Genomic DNA, 22,072 nt, shown 5'->3' with positions numbered 1-22,072 from the left:
AAAATAAGTAGGAAAATGCGCACACCATAATAAACAATGCCAGCACAAGCAATAGAAAAGGAACAGCCGCCCTGAAAATCAAATCTAACTTCCCAGAAACTTTCACTATTTTCCATTCCATTAACTTAGTCAATCGGCCTGAGTATTCCTAGGACCATCCCACATAAGACAAAGAGGCAGAGCCAAGCCAAACCAAGCAGGCTAGGCCTGCATGACCCACCACCTCAAATCTCTCACAAATTCTTAACACTGGAACTTCCTGTCAACATTCCAAAATGTATAACACAAGTGCTTATTAGGTGACCGGTTCTTCATATACTTTTCCACCAAAGACCCGCGATGGCACACAGCATCTTCCCCCCATATTTTGGGGCTTGACCAAAATGGTGTCTTCAAATGCAAGACTCAAATCTTGGTCTATATAAGACACCATGCACCTTATCTATTCATAACTCAAATCGTTGATGTAAACTTAAATCCTTCTCTCATCATTTCCTGCTTTTGTGCTTTGCATAGACTTGAGAATCTGAACTTGTTTTTCGACTAGCATTAATATCGACGACCAGCATCTATTTCAATGGAGAAGACATCATCAACATCCTCTTCACCATTTCTTGTTTTGATTGGTACAATCTTGTTACAATCTATTGCTAACTGGTTAGGTAGAATTCAGGAGCTCTTTTTTAGATTTCAGTCTTTTCTCCTATCCCAGTATACCTGTGATAACTCAAAGGTTCGGGATGAGAAGAACTTGGATTCGGAGTCGAGCCAGCTGCCAAAGGTATGTAAAAAGAAGGATGATGGTAGCTTGAGCAGAGAAGATGTGAACATGGTGATGGGAAACTTGGGAATTTTTTTCAGTTCAGAAGGGCTACCTGAATCATTCTGTTCTGCTGAGCTTTCAGGGCTGTTTGATGAGAACGAGCCGAGCTTGGAGGAAGTCAAACAAGCTTTTGATGTGTTTGATGAGAACAAGGATGGGTTTATCGATGCAAGAGAGTTGCAGAGAGTTCTCTGTATATTGGGCTTGAAGGAAGGTTCAAAGCTAGAAGACTGCCAGAAAATGATCGAGACATTTGATGAAAACAGAGATGGAAGGATAGAGTTCTTTGAATTTGTAAAATTTATGGAGGCTAGCTTTTGCTAAACTATTTTTTTTTCTTCTTTTAAAATTTAAAGGAACAATTATCATTCCCGCATACTCCTATTTAGAGCCGACTCAGAGGTTGTGCAAAGTGTGCGATGGAACAGGACCCTCAAATTTAGGGTATTTGTACTTCTTTGTACATCTATATTATTTATAAAAGTGTCCTCACTACTTGAAAGTTTTGTAGTTCAGACGTTTAGTCGGCAATTAGCTATCTTTCCAACTTAATAGTACAAGTTTGATTCTCATCACAGCTGATTTGATTTTTATTTCTTTTTTGGGCCCCTTTTCCTCATTGCAGTTGATTTGCTTTTTATTTATTTTATTTTTTTTGGCCCTTTTTCTTCCTCCATTTTCTTGTTCTGATAGATATTACATCTATCCTTGATCCTTGTTTCATTTATTTATGTGTTTTGGATAGTATTGTATTTATCTTCGTTCATAATTCATAATTCAACTATAACTTTATTTGTAATGGATTTTTGTTAACAAGCTTTAGTACTCTTTCTCTCTAAATTTTTTTGTTTTTAAACAAGTGGAATAATAAAATAAGATAAGAGGGCAAAAAAAAAAAAACTAAAGTAATTAGTTATGTATTTATATTTGTTTGTATATTACAAAAATTTTCAATGATATATTCATGTATAGTCTCGTAAAGAGGGCCATATTTTCTATAGCCTCCAAAACTTTTGAGACGGCTTTGCTCCTGTCTTCTAACTCGTCTTAATATGTCATAATTAAAGAATTAATTGTACTAAACATTATCATTGTAGTTATTTTGGTTGAGCAAAAGAATATGCCCTATTCATCACTTTTCAATATATACGAATAAAACAGAGAGCTATCTATATGAATTCGTAAAGAATTTTTACAGGATCTTTCGTCGATGTATTCTTGATAGGACCAGACTAGAGTCTGAAACAGAAATCATATATTCTGTAGAAGTTTGGAACCAGCTTAGGCAGAGTAGTAACCTCCGATAATGACGGGTAGTTGGTATAGTGAAATAACTTGAGCCTCACTCTATAATCTGAAACTTCCTTCACTTTGCCTTGGATTCGTCAGGTGACTAACCCTGCCAAAAGTCGTAACCTGGAAGGTAGAAACAATCAAAATCTTTTAATTGTAGGAGTATGAGCTTACAAGTCATTACTCTAGAAACCACTTAACTTACATGTCGTGAACTTCTGCATGGCAAGTCTCCAAGTTCAGTAGGCTAGGAGCAGCCACACCCCCCACACTCATAGAAGCTTATATGGAGTAACCTCTATGACCCGTAAGATGCAAGTTCCTTCTCCGGTAATTCACATGTTTATAGGTCTCATCATTGTATTGTCACCAATAATCTGCACAAGAGCACCTCCCGTCTTGAAATTGATGGAATCTGTTGGTATCTCTAACAATTATCACCCTGTTTGTGACCTTTGAAATAAGTTTCACAGCAACATGGCAATCATCACATATCCTGAGGTTCTTAATGACACGAATGTGCGCTTCTGAAGGTGTTTTCATGAGTCCATATGCTATTGCTAGCTTCTCGCTGTGATAACTAAGGTAATCTTCTTTCTGCTCATCCTCCACATCATGTAGCACCGCAGCAATGTCTGGCACATATCCCAATGGTTTAATCTTGATCAACAATTCCCTAACCTTTTCATGTATCTGACTAGACTCTGGGTGTGTGTTATCATCAGAAGAAAAGATATGGGTCGTATTTCTTATCTCTATCCAGCTCACTCCAGGCTCTTTCTTGATGTTTCTATCCCTTGTCAATTTCCGGATATTCACAACTCCATCCCACCTCCTGGCCTTGGCATACATATTTGACAATAGTATATATGTTCCCATATCATTAGGATCCATTTGGAGAAGAACCTCTGCTACTCGCTTACCTAAGCCGTAACTTCTATGTACATGACAAGCATTGAGCAAGGTTCTCCAGGCAACAATGTCCCACTTGACTGCAGTAGTCCTCATATATCTCTCAGCTTCATCTAGTTGTCCAGATCTGCTAAGGAGCCCCACAACACAGGTATGGTGCTCCACTTCAGGTTCAATGCCAAACTGTTTCATTAGCTGGTTCAAATAGTAGAACCCTTCCTGCACCAAGCCCATATGAGCACAAGCCAAGAGAACACCAACGAAGGTAATGTGGTTAGGACACGCTCCTGCTGCCAACATATCATGAAACACGTCTAGTGCTTCCTTACCGAGCCCATGATGGGAAAACCCAGATATCATTGCATTCCAGGTCACAGAATCTCGATGAGTCATATCCATGAACACTTCATTTGCTGCTTGAATGTTTCCACACTTGGAATACATGTTGATCAAAGCATTCCCAACAATGACATGGTATTTGAAACCTGACTTCTCAACTCTAGCATGTAATAGATCTCCATGTCTTAGAGCAGACAACCCTGCACATGAGTTAAGCAAGACCGCAAAACTATATTCATTTGGACGAACATCTTCAAGTTCCATTTTTGACAATACACCTAATGCTTCCTCAAAGTACCCATTTTGGAAATAAGCGGCCGTGACTGCAGTCCATGAGACTATGTTCCGCGTTTGCAAGCCATCAAAAATTTTCACTGCATTCCAAACCTTGCCACATTTCCCATACATATCAATGATTGCACTACTAAGAAACACATCACACTCTATATCAGTCTTCATCATTCTGCTGTGCACTTGCAGACCCAGTCTCAAGTCCTTAAGCTGAGCACAAAGGCCAAAAATGGTGACATATGTAACACTATCCCAAGACATGCACTCACCTACCATCATACCCAAAATCTCCATTGCTTCCCCTACATGCCCATGTTCCAATAGCCCATTTAAAACCGAATTACACGAAAAAATATCATAACCCGGCACAGTGTTCAAAACCCTCATAGCCCCTTCCATCTCTGAACAACTCGAATACATCTGCACGAGTGCATTCTTAACATACTGATGACATTGCAATCCAGCCTTCAACACATACCCATGACACTGCTTTCCCTCCTCAACTCTCCCACTGTCCGAACAAGAAGAAACAACAGTTGCGAAAACATACTCATTCGGGGACAGATTTTCCACCGAAACCATAGTCTTGAACAAGCCAAGAACTTCAAAGGCACACCCTTTATGCAGATACCCAGCCATTAAGGTACTCCAAGAAACCACATTTCTGTGGGGCATAGAATCAAACAGGTGGTGGGCACTTGAGATTTGATCACATTTTGAGTACAAGTTGATGAGAGAGTTGGTGTGGAATATGTCAAGGGATTCAGGGGTTTGGTTGGAAATGATGAGATGGGCATGAATTGCTTTGCCAAGTCTTAAGTTCTTTGTATCAGCTGACTTTTTCAGGAGCTTAATTGGGTCTTCAAAAGTGGCGGGTGTTTGCTTTGGTTTGAAAAGAAAGGGCAGGTGAGAGTTTCGAAAGAGCTTTACGGTGGGCATTGTCTTGCTTAACCTCCTCGTGGGGGAGGCTACAAGTGTTTCTTTAAGAGGTTCGAGGTATTTTGTCACACACGTTAAGCATTGTCACGCATTTAGGCAAATTTATTAGTAAAAAAAATCATAAAATAAATAAAATTGTAAATTTTATTACATACTTAGTTTAATTCCACTCCCAGTGGCTTTTTTTATTTCCCCCTCAATTTTGTCCAAAACCTCAGATAAATGCATGTGGAGATACTCTAGTACCAAAATAGGAAAATGTATTACAAAAAATAAAAGTTACGATACTAAACTAATAGTGTTATGCCACGTTTACTTACTTGGAATGGAAAATAATCATGAATTTGAGACAATTGGAATGAGAGAAGAAAGGAATCGGTATTGATTCCGGAGGAGTTGATTCCTAAACCCATCTCTCCCCCCTTCGTAATCAAATTCCTGAGTATTCAGGAATCGATTCCTTATAAGGAGGTGGGACTTACACTCATTCCGATTCATTCATGTGTTAGTAAACGCAGAAATACTTTTATCCAGAATCATTTTGATTTCTTGATGTGTTAGTAAACGTATGAATATTTTTACCCCATAATCATTCATTTCTATTCCAAATAAGTAAACGTGCCCTTAAATTCTTGATGTCTCAAGGTTTTAGGTCTCTATGATGTATTTTGGTTGCTTGTTTTTACTTTTTATGGATTGTTTCTGTACTTGTGCCATGCATCGTGGATTTTGGATCTGGGAGAGTGGGAGTGCTATTGTCTTGGATAGGGCTGTCACTCGGTCGGTTCGAATCGGTTATAGGTATTATAAACTTGAAAACCAAAGCTTTCGGTTTCAAAACTGAGCTACCAATTTCCAACCCAAATTTTCGGTTTTTAATTATATCTACCAAATTCGGTATTTTGATTTTCGGTATTACCAACTTTAGAACAACTAATTCTTTATAATATAAATTAGAATGAACATTTGAATTTTATAGTCATAAACTTTGTATTCATCTACTAATTATAGCTTTTTTTTGTATATATGACATCAAGTTTTAGCAATTTGCAATAAAACTAGGTTATTTAACCATCTTTGACTAGGTTACTTAAAATACATGTACTATTAATGTAGTATATGTAGTAATGTTCATACCATTATAAAAGTTTTTATGTTTATTTCTTAATATACATGTATATATATTGAAAACTGTAGTATATAAATTTAATATTTAGATAATCGGTAAATTCAATATTTACCAAAATCAAACAAACTTTTTTCGGTAATTTTCGATTTCGATTTTATCGATCTCGGTTACCAAAAAATCGGTTTACTAAATCAAATATCGGTTGGTATTCGGTCAGTTTGGTAATTATCAAACCAAGTGGCAGCCCTAGTCTTGGGGATTGTTGTTTGTTTGTTTTCGTTATTTTTATACGGGATGGGAGGGGTCGGCAAGACGAACCTCCTCACCCAAATCCATAACAAATTCCAACATACTGATTTCGATCTTGCAATCTGGATAGTAGTCTCCAAGGACCTCAGACTCGGAGCAATTCAAGATAGAATTGGAGAAAAGATTGGTTTTCCAAAAGACACATGGAAGCTTAAAGATCCAGATGCAAAATTCGAATCAATTTCACGCTTCTTGAGCAAAAAAAAAGTTTGTGTTATTGTTGGATGATCTATGGGAGCGGGTTGATATAACCAAAATCGGAGTTCCATTTCCTGATCGACACAATAAGTCCAAGCTAGTCTTCACAACTCGTTCTGAGGATGTGTGCGGTATTATGGATGCTCAACAGAAGATTTATGTGGAGTGTTTGCCATGGGACAAAGCGTGGAACTTGTTTCAGGAGAAGGTTGGCAAAGACGCACTTCTTATTCATGCAGATATTCCTAAACTTGCTGAATCTGTCGCAAAAGAGTGTGGTGGTTTGCCGCTTGCACTAATTACAGTTGGTCGGATGATGTCTTGCAAGAAGACACCCCAAGAATAGAATCATGCGATCAAAGTATTGAAGAAATTTAGCTTCGAGTGTTCAGGTATGGGAGACCTGGTGTTCCCTCTCTTGAAATTCAGTTACGATAATTTACCTAGTGAGAAAGTCAGACCATGCTTCTTGTACTGTGCTTTATTTCCTGAAGACTATCCCATACCTAAAGATGATTTAGCATGCTTTTGGATGTGTGAAAATATGTTAGATGAACATACTGATCTAGAAGAAGCACGAGATGAGAGCTACCATATCATAGGTACTCTTCTCAATGCATGTATGCTAGAAGACAGTAAAGAAGGTTGTGCAAAAATGCATGATGTTGTTCGTGACATGGCATTGTGGTTGGCTTGTGATCCTAAGAAAGCAGAAGAGAGTTTTCTTGTGCGTGCAGGCGCTGATTTGATTGAAGCACCAATTGCCGAAAAATGGAAGAACTCGAAAAGGGTATCATTGATGGCTAACCACATCAAAGAATTGGTTGAAAAACCAAACTCTCCATATCTGTTGACTTTGTTTCTCAGGAGTAATCATCTGAAAATGATTATTACAGGCTTCTTTGACTCTATGTCTAATGTGCTGGTTTTAGATCTGTCTCGCAATATGGATCTAACCCAACTGCCAGTAGGAGTTTCAAGCTGGGTTTCACTACAACATCTCAATTTGTCACACACTGGTATAAGAGAGTTGCCGATTGAGTTAAAGTGCTTAAAGAGGCTGACATATTTGAATTTTGAGTATACAATGAAACTTGATTCTCTTCCACCAACCATACTATCAAGTTTTTCGATGCAAAAAGTTCTGAGAATGGTAAATTCTGGTACTTCTGATGATCGAAATCATTTTGATGATGAAAAAGCGATGGTAGAGGAATTGCATGGTTTGAAACACCTGGACTACTTGACTCTGGACATTAGAAGTACCTCTTGTTTCCAAAACTTCGTCAGCAACAAATTAGTGAAGTGCTGCACTCGAGCTCTACACCTCATGGGTTATGACTTGTGACAATCATTCGAGCTCTCTTGATATATCATCTGCGGAGACAAAACATCTTGAGCAGCTTGAGATTAGCGGCTATCCTAATATGGAAGATATAATAGTGGACATTGATTGGGCAGGAGGACGAGCATGTAACAATCCTCGGAACTCAATGATGAGAATCCAGAGCTGCTTCTTTGGCCTTCAATACATAATGGTAAACGCATGTGCAGATCTCAAGGACTTGTCACAGCTCTGTTTTGTTCCAAATCTCCAATTTGTTTTAGTGTTAAGATGCTCTAGAATGGAGACAATAATCAATTTGAGTAAACTGGGTGGAGATGCAAATGTGGCAAAAGAATTTAACCTGTTTGCGAAACTGAAGCGTCTTGATTTGGCATTTCTACCAGCGTTGGAGAGCGTATACAAGACTGCCTTGCCCTTACCATGTCTAAAGCAGCACTGAAGAAACTGCCACTCAACTCTAGCACTGCTCAAGGAGACGGATGCAATTTTAACCTAAGAGGAGAGCAGAAGTGGTGGGTTGGGTTAGAGTGGGAGGACCAACTTGCACTAGATACTATTCGTCCCTGCTACATGAGTTGGGATTGAGGTAAGAGACTGAGAGGTGTGAGGGGTTCCATGATATATAGCTGCAGGGACCAGTTTGGAAATGCTTTAGTTCCAGAGGCACCTGCCCGATTCTTCTTTTGTGTGTTGTACATGTAAAATATTCGCATCTCCAAGAGAGAGTTTACATTTGATTGGGATGGAAAACTAGCTTTGAACCCTATGTATGGGCTCAAAAGACTTCTGAGTTTGAGACTTTCAATAAGATTATTCTGATTCAATAACTTGAAATGGTTTGGAGAACTGGTCTTCAACATCAGGCACACCAACAAAACTTATGTCAAGCATATCACTTGCATAGCATGAACCTCTGAATAGTAGATCAGTAGGCTTAGGCTGCATAGATCATTACATGGAGCGACCTTTATGACCCATAAGACGCAAGTCCTTCTCTGGTAATTCAAATATTTATAGCTTCCACCACCACCACCATCATCCCCAGATGTAATCTGCACAAAAGCATATCCTCTTCTGCCATGGAACCTAAAATAGTAAAATCTACGGAGTAACATCCCATTCAGGCATTTATAATACAAAAAAAAATATCAAAACCTGGAAAATTATCAGAACCATCATAGCCCCTACGATTTGTGAATAACAGGAATGCATGTTAACAACTGCATTATAAACACAAAGCCATGACACTGCTTTTCCCCTTCAACTTTCCCACGGTCAGAACAAGCAAGAAAGGAGCAGTTTGCACAATATACTCATCGGGGCACAAATTGTCCACGAAACCCTAGTCTTGAACAGGGCAAGCCAATTGTCTATGCAAATGCACCGCCATTATGGCACTCCGAGAAACCACTTTTCTGTTGGGCATAAAATCGAACAGGTGGTGGGCACTCGGAATTTGATCATATTTTGAGTACCAAATTGATGAGAGAGTTTGTGTGGAATAATATGTCAAAGGATTTCAGAGGGTTTGGTTGGAAATGAAGAGATGGACATGAATTCTGCAGCTGTTAGTATCAGCCGCGTTTTTCAAGAGCTTAATGGGTCTTCAAAAGAGGCGGGTATTTGCTTTGGAGGTGAGAGTTTCGGCTTGGACATGGCCAGAACCCTATAACGGTTTGCCTCCAATTTGGTTGCTTTTGTTCGTTTCGGTGTAATGTGGGACCTTGGCTATGAAGTTTTTTAGGGTTTAGGCCATAGATTTTGTGGGTTTTTTGAAAAACAAACATCGCAATAGGCTCTGCATTTGAGCCCAAAATCAAGGTCTAACATGACGACCTTCTCACTTTCTCACTTTCTTCAATGGACCGCCATTTGACGGATAATTGAAGTTTATATATCTGTTTGAAAACTAAATATATGATGAGTCATTTAACTACAACTTGTTTGATGTTAGAAAAAATTACAACTTGACACAAAATTTTATTACGTTGTTAAACATGCTGAATACAATGAGTGTCGTTAGATTAACAGTTAAAAAAAAATTAAAATCAAACCACGAGTTAAATCGGCAGCACAAATGCAATTATTCAACAAAGAATGTGGTTCGACATGGTAGAAAGAGTCTGATTCGAGTACTTAACATGATTATTCAATCGTGAAAAAATGTCATCGATTCGTCAAATCATGTCAACATTGTGTCATGGTTTTAGTAAGTATTACGGGACAAAACTTTATGAGAACTTCCCCACCACCATCCCATTGTTTCATATGCTCTAACAAGAGATCTTAGGTACCGTCAAGAATCAAAGTAAAGCGACTTATTAGTGGTGACTTCATTAAAACAAGGGCCATATAAGAAGTTGCATTTTGCTGGCACTCAACAGCACACCCAGCTGGCTCACAGCTCTGGCTGTAATATTAGGTACCCTTTTAACTCTCACACACCATTAAGTCCTAGAGGACCCCTACCAATATATCATTCGACTGAATGACCTAAACTAGATGTAATGGCGGATTCAGAAAGTTTCTTAAGTGACACATTAGGCGCATTCTCGCATAATCACAGCTCACTTTCTCTGACTCCGAAGTCGTAACTTTGTTTGACGAACGATTTTCTTCGTAACTTTGTTTGACGAACATGTAGGATGTGACACTCTTTCATGACCTCGAGTAGGAAAGTCGCCTATTATCATTCTCTACATGAGCTTTATCTCTAGTTCATAGCGCTCACTCCATCAATGATTTTAGTGTCGGTGTCTCTGCTTTCCTACATTTGCTATCAAGTATAAACCAAGTTTTACGTTTCTGATTTCTAGCAAATCTATCTGCTTTTACCTTGTTGAATTTTCAATATGGAGGAGACACCACGTTGTGTCCGATTAGTACTTTGTTGTTTGCTACTATTTGAATGTAGGGCTACATCACTCTGATAACTACAAGTGCAAAGCTGAACAGTACCCTAAGATTTCACCATCTCCATTGGTTCTTCAATTTGCAGTGGTGGGTCTGGAAAAGTAGATCAATCATAAGCATTCATATATAACTAGTTATCCATCTATTACCATCTTCATTGAAAGCTTTAGCTTTCCCAAACCAAGACGAGATTGGTGGAAAGGCTCCACCTTTTAATTTCTCAATGAAAAAGGTGCATGCATTATATATAAGCAGCCCAAGTTTATTAATTACAGTAGCATTACACAAAGCAATTATCAAATATGCCTAATTATGGCTTTTGCTATAGCATTACTGAACACTAAACAACTCTTCTAAATATAGTGATGACTTCATGAATTAGCAGCAGGTAGTGAAATTCCAATACCAAACTGCCCTAAATTAAAGCACGAACACAATCTCTCTCTCTATTTCTGTCTTCAACAGCCTTGAACTGCAAAAACCAGAATTCAACTGGAAAAGGGCCACTTACTTCAAAACAAGCCCTTCTCGTTTTAACCTTATAGCTTTAGCTTCAGCAAACTTACTCCATAAAACTTAACAAAGTGGAAAAGTAGCTTCAATACTAAGCACATAGCTAGCTAGAGATTTTCATCAAGTACTTAATAGCGGTACTGTCTTCCTGTGTATGTCTGACCAAATGACCAATTGGGAGGAGCAACATTGTAAGAAACCAATTTGCGGCCATCGCTGGTTGTGACAAGAAAAGAGAGGCTTTGTCCATTGAGGTAAGAATTGCTCTGCCAGTTTTGGCCCCAGTTTCTTGACATCAATTGCCACCGGGTTCTCGAGCCTTTAATGGCCACAGATTGGACATCTCCAGCACCACCGACGTTGGTCACCAGCACTAGGTTGAAGTATGAGTGTCCATTCACTGTGAACCTTATTCCTCCTGCTCTCCTGCATCTCACCCTGCAAAATATGCACATAAACAATAAGCCTTAAAAAATGTGTTACGTTCATTAAATTTATTTACCAAATGACGTGACAATATTTAGTTTAAGCAAATCCAAGCAAGCTATTTATATCAAGTGAGATGTTATGCTTTGCGAGTGCTTCTGTCACAAGTGCTTCCTAGAAATGGACTTGGAAGCACTGCCTCAAGAAGCACCAAGGTAGAAGTATCTTTACAGATTTTTAGCGATTTCTGTCAATCGCTACCAAAAGCACTTTTGGCACTTCTAGAAGCAGTGCCAAACGGACCAGTAAGCCAAATCTGGTGACTATTGCAGCTAGCTAGCTAGCATCTTATTACTACTGAGCTGTGTGACAGAGGATTGATCCATTAGATCTATCTCTTTACCTTCTGTATGATACAGGGACAACTCCGGCCCTGTACTGAGCAATCTTTAGGAAGACAGGCTGAGATAGATCAAAATGTTGCTGCGGAGGGTCGCACCAACCCCCCGGCGGGCAGAAGTTTGTGGCAGTGACCACAATGGTGCCAGGGAGGCACCACTGTGGGTCATTTACACACCTGAGCTCATAACATGCTCCACAAGTCAAGCCATTGTTGAACAAAGCAGTGCTTAGAGCTGCTGTGTTAGTCCCATAGCCTTGGCTATATAGATTTCCATAGCCACAAGCCCCACCTGTAAAAATCAAGCCCAAAAATACTAATGAGTACAGTAATAGAACCAAAGTTCAATCCTTTACACAAAATAAACCATTTTAACCTTAAAACCAAGCTCAAGCTAACAAGTTTCGGATATACCATGTTAGACAACTATGGAAAATAGTCGGAAAATGAGAGAACAATGTAGATTAAGCTCACAAAACCAAAGTAAAAGTTCGATTATAATCATTTTGTGGAAGACATACCCATAGTCCCAGAAGCATCACCACCTCCATAGAAGGTTGCATGAGCATTGGACCAACCAGCATAATAATAGCCATTAACAGAAGAGAGCACAGACACAAACCCAATTAGAAGAATCCCCAAAGAAGCCATTTTTTCCTGCATTGTAAGATTTGTGAACTCTTTTAGCATCACTATTATAGCTAGTACAAAGTAGTACTAAATAATCTAATTTATTCTTCTGCTACAAGATAAAAAGGGGAGAGATAGAACTATTTACAGGAGATATGAACTAAGCAGTAGTGAAGAACTGGAGAGGGGGGAGGGGGTTTTATCATTTTTTGAAGAAGAATAAATAGAGGTCAGTCAACATCACCCCTGAATTGACAACCTGACAAAGCTTGAGCTGTTGGGACCAAGCAACTCTCTGCTAAGTGGTTTTGGGACTCTCATTTCTCTGTAGAAATAGGAATCAATGCATGCATAGTTTTAGTTTTGGGACTGAGCGGTTTTCATGGTTCAAACCGCGTGGTTAATTTTCAAGTTTCCATCTAGCAATTTCCATGAACCCCAAAGTGTCTATGAAAATGGCAGAGTAAATTTGGCTCAACCAGCTCAACTAACTAGAAGATATCAACCTCTCAATTGAGAGGAAATATATAATACTTAGATTAAGAAACAATGTATATCAAGTTAACACTCTCAACTAAATATCATGGAGACGAAGGGTTCGAACTCAAAACCTCTTGCAAAAAACGTTTTGCTCCCAAGTTGGACAATAACTGTGTTAAAAAGATTTCAATTGTGAGGGAATCCACGGACAAGTCATATTAAGCTAACACCAATGATAATGGTAAATTTTAGAAAATACTAGACTTTATTGTTTATTCCCTGTTGGGATTTTCTCTTAATTAATGGAAAGCAGTTCTTGTAGTTGTAAATCATGCAACTCCAATCTTCAATTTGTACTGCCTGCAAAGTATGGCATCAAAGTTTTCATCTATTTAGTATCTAGTATCTACATAACAAGATTTTTAATAAATGTCATTCATGGCCAAACATTGATGGGATAGTAGCACATGCATAAGGTTCCACCGGTATTATAATCTCTGGCTTGGAGAAAGATACACTCTCATTTATTACATGCCAAACTCAGAGACAGAGAGTGGGTGCCTTTAAATCTACATTTCATGTTGCTGATCATTAACTCCAGTGTTGCCAGCTTTATAAACGAGTACATGGGAATGATCGAGGAAAGTATTGATGAAGATAAGATGTTCGATAAATCATTTTAAATAAATTAAGACATAAAAGTTAACTGTGTGTCAAGTAATTTTACATCAATTAATAGATGTCGTCTCGTGTATAAGTTTTCATTACTCGTTTGTTTGGACTTTACCAATCCCCAATTATGCTTTTTGAAAAATGTAAAAATATTGGGGCTATAGCGTTGTCTGTTTCCGTTATAGGGTAACGTTAGCCTTGTCCAATGCATGATAATGGGGACAACCGGACAACCATTTTGCTAAGTGGTCATGTGGTTGTCTTCTACTCTTCTACCTTTATGTCACCAGAACTTTAGTCTGCATCTCTGCTTAGATTTGAGACTCCAAGTTCATAAATAATGGAAAGCTAGCTCCGATCCTTGTCCAGTAGTTAGCCAGAGAGGTGAAAACAGCGTATCTTTGAACGAAATCTGGTGGGTCTAAAATGTGATTCAGTCTTCACCAGCCTTTATCTGACCCCTGAGTTTATTAGAATCAGATATGATATGGATTCTTGCAAAAGCTAGCAGACATTTAGGTAATTAAGAGCTATGGAACTTGGAATCTCTCCCTGCAATCTAAAGTAGTATTTTCAAAAAGGCACTTGAATATGAACAATGTAAAAGAAGAATTTTGAAAGCAAAGAGCAAAGTTTAGATAAAAAGTCGAGGTTCTAAAAATCCTGCAAAGTAAATCATTACCATATCTATGAGAACACAAAAAATTAGACTCAAACTATCTCTATTACAAAAAGAAAGAGCAAAGGGCCGTGGTGTCAAAAACCAAATCAGCCACTCAGCCAGGGAAGATGTGGGATATTCTCTCATTAACCGAAAGTACTGTTGAAAAAACAATTGACATTGCTAGATCTCAAAGAAAGAGGCCAGAGTTAGGTTGTTTTATTCACATTTTGGACAAAGCATTTCGGCTGAAACATGATCAACTGCCATTTGAAACAACTAGATCGAAAAGTAATCTCGGTTCTTTTCCCGGTTAGACTTGTTCTTACTAGCTTTTTGCATGTTTTCGCACTAGGAGTATTCTCTTTCTGAGTTTCTGGTAAGTAGACACTTGGTTTTTCAGCCCTTGCTAAGCATCTTGGCAATTTAAGCAACTAATTGTGAGCCTAACTGACAATGACCTGACTAACCGCGCATAATTAGAACTAAGCGTGATGAATCAAATGCGTAATAACTTGATGCAGATAGTGCATATATATGTGTCCGTACTCCGAACTCCGTAGCATACTTAATTTGCTGTGCACACTCCACATGCATCTGCGTTTTTGAGAGGGGCAAGTGAATGTGATAGCCATTAAACGTCTGCTCCTTTCGAATGTGATGTAAAGCCTAATTCATATCCCATGTGTCTGCAGACTGTGACTGTGTGTTGCCCAGAAAATGTCGTAAACAAAGAGCTACTTGTAACTAATTAACTAAAACACATGCAATTGGTTGCTGTATTATTGCTAAGATTACACACTTCTAGCTCCATCAAGAACACATGCATTTCTAGACTATGCAAGTTTTGGCATAAAATTTAGGATCCTGGCATGGATAATGAAAATGATTCTATTCACTGCAGCTAAAAGCCTAAAACAGCTGAATGTATCTTTGAAATTCCTTTCGGCAATTAGTATTGTCCGCCGTTTTAGATATGTGCATGTAGAAAAATGTTAGCTCTCGCCAACTAAATTCTTTCCAAATTAGAACTGATTGATCGAGTGATAAATGTTATACAGTTTATTACAGTGCTCTCTCTCACTCTCTCTCTCTCTCTCTCTCTCTCTCACTCTCTCTCTCTCTCTCTCTCTCTTTCGTTTTCATGAACACAGAAAAAACTATCTCTCTCTCTCTTTCGTTTTCATGAACACAGAAAAAACTATGCAAAGTATTGTTACTTATTGCATGAACAATATGTGTCAATTGGTACTATTGCTGTTCAGTAATTAAACTAGCTAGCTAGGTTCATATATTTGTAAAATTAATGGGTTTTCAACCATACAATATTAGTAGAAAATCTGCCATATTAATTCAGGAACAAAAATCTACTACCGACACAAAATAAAAACACGTTTTTGATCTTCCCACTTATCCTCAAGTATGCAATAAAAGAAAATGACGTTCACGGACAGATATTGATTAGAAGCAGTCGATCAACACTTGTACAACTCTTTATGATTGGTACCACTCGTGATGTACGAAGGTGATAAACACAGAAGCTTCAATATATGGCAAAGACTGACAGAAGATCTATTAAGCAAATTATAAAGAGAAAACAACAATATTAGACAGATTAAGCAAACTGTAATGAATGAACCGAAAGATCAGTGAGATCCCTTTCTTCTTAATTTACTGGCACATAAGAGATTCAATGAGAAAACAACAATATCAAACAGATTAAGCAAACTGTAATGTATGAAACCGAAGGATCAGTGGGATCCCATTTTTTTTAATTTAATGACATTTCTCACTGAGGTTTGCAGAAAACAGATTCAATGAGGCATATTACTATAATGCTAATATCAGACCCCAATTAATGCTACTTGGGTTTTGATTAATGTTGGCATATCTCGAGGTGTAAACCCTCACATGAAGATCAACACGTATGGGAATGCTGCTAGCTAGCTTGCTGAATTCAAGTCTCTCCTATATTAAAATCATTGTAAGAATCAAATAATACTATCAGGGTTTAAGCCGGGTTAAGGGTTGAATTAAGCCAGACATTGAAGTGATTGGTTGCGTGATGAAATTCAAACCGAGTGGGTGAAAGTGACATGATCTTAGTCTCTTCATTATCAGGTGATAAAGTCAAACCAAGCATGCTCCGAAGGCTTGGATGCATGGTTGCAAACTTGCAATAAGCCCTCGAGGATGACAACTGCATGGTGCAGAACTAGAATTTCAACCAATCTAGTTGCTAGCATGAGGGGGGTTAACATTGGCATGTCGAAATCGCACAGCTAACCGACGGAGTTGGTCAGCTTTGGCTATGCACATTACATATGGCACTACATTTGAGTCCCCACAATCACTGTCTCACATGGTAGCACATGCCCACTCTAGGAAGTTAAATGTTGAACCCTGCGACGACACAACATCTCAGGCTTTTGCAGTTACAGACGCTCCCTAGAAGGCTAGAACGGTCATCATTTGGGTCCTTCACTTGCGTCATTCATTGCTGTAGTTCTGGATATACGGAGAAAATAAAGCTTCGTACCAAAAATTTGAAAAGAGCGTGCCCATCACAATAAGAAATTTAGTATGGTATGGAACATTTTGTAAGATATAAACAAGAGAACCGGTTATATAATGGCAATAGGGTGAGGTGTGAGAAGCTTCCAACAGAAACTGGGTTATCTTTGTAAAGTATTGATAAAAATAAATGTCATAATCACGACTTAAATCACAAGAGCTTCTAGTCAAAGCAGGGCACTGCAAATTGAATTTGGAGTCAGATTCTTTCCAATTCCCGACAAACTCCAACCAAAAACTCAAAAGATAGGGCCGGCAATAACCAGCATAGGTTTAAAAGGAAGAGAAAAATACATCCTATTATTTAGGATTGGCCGTAATAAGAAGGTGAAGCACCAGGAGGTCGAACGCCTGGGGGTGAAGCACCACCTGGTCGCACATGCGGTGGAGCACCTGGCTGATGCATTCCCCTTGGATCCACACCTGAAGTAATTGGAGGTGATGAACCCGCAGGCATTGGTGCAGAGGAATATACCGGACCACCTGATGATGTAGGAAATGTCTGACCAGGAAAGGTGCTAGGAACCGAAACAAAGGATGATCGGCCTGCTTGCATGTTTGGATCCCATGATGGCACTTGTCCAGGAGGACCTTGACCCGGTCCAGCTGCTGCAGCACTGTATTCATTTCCATGGTACACTGGAGCAGCCTGCGCATTCTGCCAGGCTGCAGGAGCTGCAGGGTACCCAGATTGCACCGCAAGCAAACTAGCATCTGGGATTGTATAATCTCTACTTTTGTCACTGTAAGCCTGCAAATAAGTATAAAACAAAACCAATCAAAATCTTATGCAAGATCTCTTAAACATGTTCATATAATCAGATGGAAAATTAAGTGTCAAGGAGCATACATTTAAGGACCAAATCGTTTTTCGACCAACAGATCCACAGGATGTCTTTACAATTTTCCTCTCATTTTTATTCTCATGAACATTTTACTCTAAAGCATATATTTTATACCTTTACATTGAGATCAGTATGACGAGAGTATGATAGATGAAGCTTACAATAGCCACCATCATATATGCAGTGCCCCTCTAGAGCTTCTCTGGCAACAGCTGCGGTAGCAATATCTGCAAATAAGGACTCACGCTTAAATGACAAATAGACAATTGAATCTCTCATATAAATGACAGATGAAAAGTGCATTCTGTTAGGTCACATGTCAAAGGGAAATACCAGGGTATTGAACTAATGCCTGTGTTTGACCATTCTTCTCGAATATAGCAATTTTTTGTACTGTGCCAAACGCTGAAAATACCTATAACATGTAAAGCAACAATGTCATATCTCTAACATCATCTTAGTACATTCAGCGCTTGAAATACACAAAAGGAATAAGCCCTAACCGTGTGAAGAACATCCACAGTGACAGCATACTGCATATTTTCAATGGAAGCCAGAAGCACATTACTCTCCATCTCTTTCTTCTTTCCATCAGGACCTACTGCAGGCTGGAGATAACAGCTAATTAGAGAACGTTTCGGCTTAGGTGCTAGTGCCCAATACCAGAAATTACAGTAAATATTCTTTAAACAATAATATACCTGCACAACTCCCTCTATTGCAGTAGGATTTACAGGAAGGTATGGATTTGTATAATCCCTGCAGTATCAACCACAAACAAAACTCACACAAATTATGCCAAGTTATACAATCAAACTGCCTCATAGAGTAGAAACACATCATAAGATAATATTGAGGGAAAAAGGGGGGCTTAAATTTGAATTGCAAAAGGAAAAGAAAAAATCCTATGAATTTAATTACAAAAGCAATACAATTGGATAATTCCACAAGGAAACTCTCTTATGATGATTTAGTTAACACACAGAGACAAAAGACAACATGTTTTGATTGTTTTCAAATATATTATATCCTTTAAAAAGAAAAGAATTTTATAGGCAACAACTATTTCACCAATCGAGTCTGAAAACTCAATCCAGTATGATTTAGAACGTACACATGACAAATATTCTTGTCAACTTTCACTGAGCAGACTGACAGCAGAGATGACATCAAACAACATATCATCCAGCTTACATAAAAGATGACATGTTAAAGTTTACAGCCTCTTAAAGCAAGTAAGAAACAAACATCCAATGCAGACTGACACACATAAGTAAAGCAAAGAGGTTTTATTTTTGTCTTTTTTATCCCCAGAAGAAGACGATGACAATTCCATTAGGCATTTACAATATGTTCCAGCTGATACCTAGAAGCATATTTTGCCAACGGTAATATGAAAAATGTCCATATGCTGACGAGAACACGGAAAAGACATGTCAAAAACATGTATGGGAAGAAAATCTAAAGTATCTAATTGACATAACAAAATGATAGCAAAAGCAATTGTTACAATCAGCACAACAATAACAAATAAGCAACTCTACAATAAAATAACAAACGCATTAAACGACTGCATAAGATCAAGGAATTACTAAATGTCCATGACAAGACATCTGTGTTCTGGTTACCAGGCGCACTAACCCCTAGATGACAAAAAACACACACACCAATTAGCAGTTCATATAACATGCAATAACAGTAGCAAAAGAGTCGAGATATAACCACAACCAAAAAAGGAAACACCAAGACAGAAAGCGATACCAAAACAGGTTATAAATGTCTTTGCTCTTCTATTACCTGCTTCTGTGTGACTGGAACTTGATGTTCAGATCAGTGTGTGCAGAATACGAGATACGCAAGTGGCATGAACCGACATGCTCAGGAAGCAAGTACCTATAGGTAAATGATAACATCACAAAGTTAACAACTCTGCAAGCTATTCCAAAGATATGGAAATCAATAAGGGTAAATATGACGAGAGGATGAAGAAATCGAGAGTGCATACCTGGGTATACTTCTTCCATCCAAGGCATTCCTAGCCGCAGATGCAGTGTCAGCATCACTGAACTGAATCAATGCCTGCATAATCATTACAAAGGGATAAGAATGACAGACCAAGAGTCCAAGATATTTGCAGTACTAAGAAAGTTCTTGTGCAGACCTGGAAGCCTGCAGCCTTTTCGAAAGTAGCAATCTTGTGCACAAACCCAAAAGCAGAAAACACCTGAAAACAAAGGAAGTCATAGTTCATCACGAACACATCATATGGACACTAAAGTGAAATAACACAAGATCATAAAAACCCCTGATGAAAATACCATGGGACAACAAAAAATTTCAAACATATGAGTTATAAGTGCAGAATGACACCTGTGCATATATGCGTGACCATAGAAAGGAGAATGACGTACAAGATAATAATTCCAAACTGCCTCCAAGAAAAGAATTTAAATAAGAGACATCACCACAAGTGATTCAACCAATTCAATAAAAAAGACATAAGAAGAACAATTATAACTTGACAGATTATCCAGAATACCCATGATTTAGATTCAGCATCTTGTGCTTCTCTACACTAGGTTGATACAAGATTTGCAATATCTTACAAGACAGACCCAAAACATGATAACACAGAACCAAAAAGCACTTACCAAGTGAATGACATCAATGCTCACATCACCAGCTTCAACACCCTCGATGGTTACCAGCAACACATTCCCAGGAACATCTCCAGGGCTTTTGTTGTTCACAATTTCGTGTCTATTTGAATACTGGATGTAAACTGTTTTACCCCGGACCTGAGCAGGCTCTGACGATGAAGCATAATATGAAACCATGTTTATGGCCTGGTTTAGGTCTGCCTGAAAAAGTAATTATCGCCTTCAGGAACATATAGCCATAACAAAGCTTAAAAGAAAATATGCATATCTATAAAATAACACAAGTAGCTGCCATAGAATATAAACTACAAAACAACTGAAACGACTATACAGAGACAAATGGCCCAATAATTCATATTGAACTTCCCCATGACAGCATAAAATGTCCTATAACAAGCTTACCCTGCATTACATGAACTCCGAAAAATCGAGAGCCATAGAGATCAGGCAAGATAACATATACCAATCAAAATAGAATTCAAACACGGCATTAGAGTCTGCTGTGCAGAAGCACTAGAATTCAAACAAGGCATACCAGATAACCACAAATACAAACTCGGACCTAATTGTTGCAATTCAACACCTAACCCTTTCAGCTGAATAATGTCTTTCACATACATGCTTCAATTTCACCAATGCAGAATAGGCCTAATAAATTGAGCGCAAATTCAATTGGATGGCAAAAAGTAAAGAGGGACATACGAATTCGACGAAGGCCTGGTTGCGATTGGCGCCGACGTTGCACTTGGTATTGACGATCTTCCCAAAATGCTTGCAGAGCTCGATGAGCTCCTCCTCGGCGCACTCCCAGGGGAGATTGCGGAGGTGGAGCACCTTCGACGGCGTCTGCGTGTACCTGAACTGCGGTGTCCCCGAGGTCGACATAGAAGATTGGGCGGTGGCCTGAGATTGAGATTGGTGGATTGGGGTTAGGGTTTGGGTGAAAGAGAGAGAGACAGAGAGATTGTCTGGTTGTGGATAATTTTTGCGTCAAAATTTGGGTTCCGGGGCTTTTTAGCTCGATTGGATAGGGCACATTGTGGGGTGATGATGTAAATGGGCTTCTTTTTTTTTTTTTTTTTTTTTTGTAAAGTAAAAAACAACAACTCTATTAATAATAATCCTCGCCCTTAATTATGACCTCAGATTTTGATTGACTCATCTTTTATTATTCGATCTTCCAATCTAAAATCTATGAAATTCTTCTTTTAACAAATATATCAAGATTGAAAACCAACCCTTTAATTAATTTTGATAGATGAGAGAGACCTACGTAGCTACTCATAAGAGAGTAATATTATGTGATTTTGATTCATTCTTCTTCTCGCAGTTGAAGATAGAAATAAAAAGTAGAGTAACAGATTATTGTATGTCATGCTCAAGGGTGTTTTGATAAAAATAAAGATGTCTATTTTTCTAAAAAGAAAATTAGAGGTGTACTAAGTATAGAAAGTCCAAATAGCAAATTTGGAGGTTCAACTAGAACTATCCATTTCGGATAGGCAATTTTTTTTTTTTTTTTTTTTAAGTTGCTATCGAGGCATGACTGAATCTTTCGCACGTAAGTGCAATGACAGCCTCAGACATTCTCCTTCCAACCAATTGATCAAGAAGAGGGAAATTCCTTGACTTTCCATAAGCAACCCGACTCGGACAGGCATAGGGAGATCCTGATAGTAAGCAACCACACTTGTAAGTTTCCTTGACAAGACTTCCA

At 38.5% G+C, this 22,072-nt stretch overlaps 5 protein-coding genes across 9 annotated transcripts; 2 read left to right on the top strand and 3 right to left on the bottom strand.

Moving 5' to 3' along the window:
* Positions 1 to 336: 336 nt before the first annotated feature.
* LOC112187729 (probable calcium-binding protein CML46) lies at positions 337 to 1,338 on the top strand. Its single transcript, XM_024326628.2, has one exon. It carries the CDS (start codon positions 578 to 580, stop codon positions 1,145 to 1,147), a length of 570 nt encoding a protein of 189 aa, XP_024182396.1. The 5' UTR covers positions 337 to 577; the 3' UTR covers positions 1,148 to 1,338.
* A 516-nt stretch (positions 1,339 to 1,854) lies between these two features.
* Positions 1,855 to 4,652, bottom strand: LOC112185900 (pentatricopeptide repeat-containing protein At5g39680). Its single transcript, XM_024324233.2, has 2 exons — positions 2,322 to 4,652; positions 1,855 to 2,239 (listed from the first exon to the last, which is right to left on the bottom strand). Exon 1 carries the CDS (start codon positions 4,595 to 4,597, stop codon positions 2,483 to 2,485), a length of 2,115 nt encoding a protein of 704 aa, XP_024180001.1. The 5' UTR covers positions 4,598 to 4,652; the 3' UTR covers positions 1,855 to 2,239; positions 2,322 to 2,482.
* Positions 4,653 to 5,970: 1,318 nt separating this feature from the next.
* LOC112186150 (probable disease resistance protein At5g63020) lies at positions 5,971 to 7,581 on the top strand. Its single transcript, XM_024324501.2, is given in 2 exon segments — positions 5,971 to 6,230; positions 6,232 to 7,581. Coding segments are annotated over 2 exon segments (1,560 nt in total). The 5' UTR covers positions 5,971 to 6,020.
* A 3,104-nt stretch (positions 7,582 to 10,685) lies between these two features.
* Positions 10,686 to 12,766, bottom strand: LOC112190944 (expansin-A10). Of its 2 annotated transcripts, XM_024330465.2 has the most exons (4): positions 12,612 to 12,766; positions 12,355 to 12,490; positions 11,837 to 12,125; positions 10,686 to 11,445 (listed from the first exon to the last, which is right to left on the bottom strand). In XM_024330465.2, the coding sequence occupies exons 2-4, from the start codon at positions 12,482 to 12,484 to the stop codon at positions 11,136 to 11,138; spliced, it is 729 nt and encodes a 242-aa protein (XP_024186233.1). In that variant the 5' UTR covers positions 12,485 to 12,490; positions 12,612 to 12,766; the 3' UTR covers positions 10,686 to 11,135. The 2 variants fall into 2 exon arrangements, with proteins under 2 accessions (XP_024186233.1, XP_024186232.1); XM_024330464.2 differs by lacking the exon at positions 12,612 to 12,766 and having other exon boundaries at positions 12,355 to 12,605.
* Positions 12,767 to 16,924: 4,158 nt separating this feature from the next.
* LOC112187782 (polypyrimidine tract-binding protein homolog 1) lies at positions 16,925 to 21,382 on the bottom strand. Of its 4 annotated transcripts, none has more exons than XM_024326708.2 (10): positions 21,058 to 21,379; positions 20,347 to 20,556; positions 19,857 to 19,919; positions 19,701 to 19,774; positions 19,493 to 19,588; positions 18,397 to 18,454; positions 18,199 to 18,303; positions 18,029 to 18,110; positions 17,810 to 17,922; positions 16,925 to 17,601 (listed from the first exon to the last, which is right to left on the bottom strand). In XM_024326708.2, the coding sequence occupies exons 1-10, from the start codon at positions 21,238 to 21,240 to the stop codon at positions 17,155 to 17,157; spliced, it is 1,431 nt and encodes a 476-aa protein (XP_024182476.1). In that variant the 5' UTR covers positions 21,241 to 21,379; the 3' UTR covers positions 16,925 to 17,154. The 4 variants fall into 4 exon arrangements, 3 of the variants coding, with proteins under 3 accessions (XP_024182476.1, XP_024182477.1, XP_024182478.1); XM_024326709.2 differs by lacking the exon at positions 21,058 to 21,379 and adding an exon at positions 20,066 to 20,123 and having other exon boundaries at positions 20,347 to 20,508; XM_024326710.2 differs by having other exon boundaries at positions 17,459 to 17,601; positions 17,857 to 17,922; positions 21,058 to 21,382.
* Between the last annotated feature and the right edge of the window lie 690 nt (positions 21,383 to 22,072).

Source organism: Rosa chinensis, chromosome 2 (genome assembly GCF_002994745.2).
Source record: "Rosa chinensis cultivar Old Blush chromosome 2, RchiOBHm-V2, whole genome shotgun sequence".
NCBI lineage: Eukaryota > Viridiplantae > Streptophyta > Magnoliopsida > Rosales > Rosaceae > Rosa > Rosa chinensis.
The sequence above is the reverse complement of the archived record's forward strand: the minus strand, read 5'-3'. Positions and strand labels throughout refer to the sequence as shown.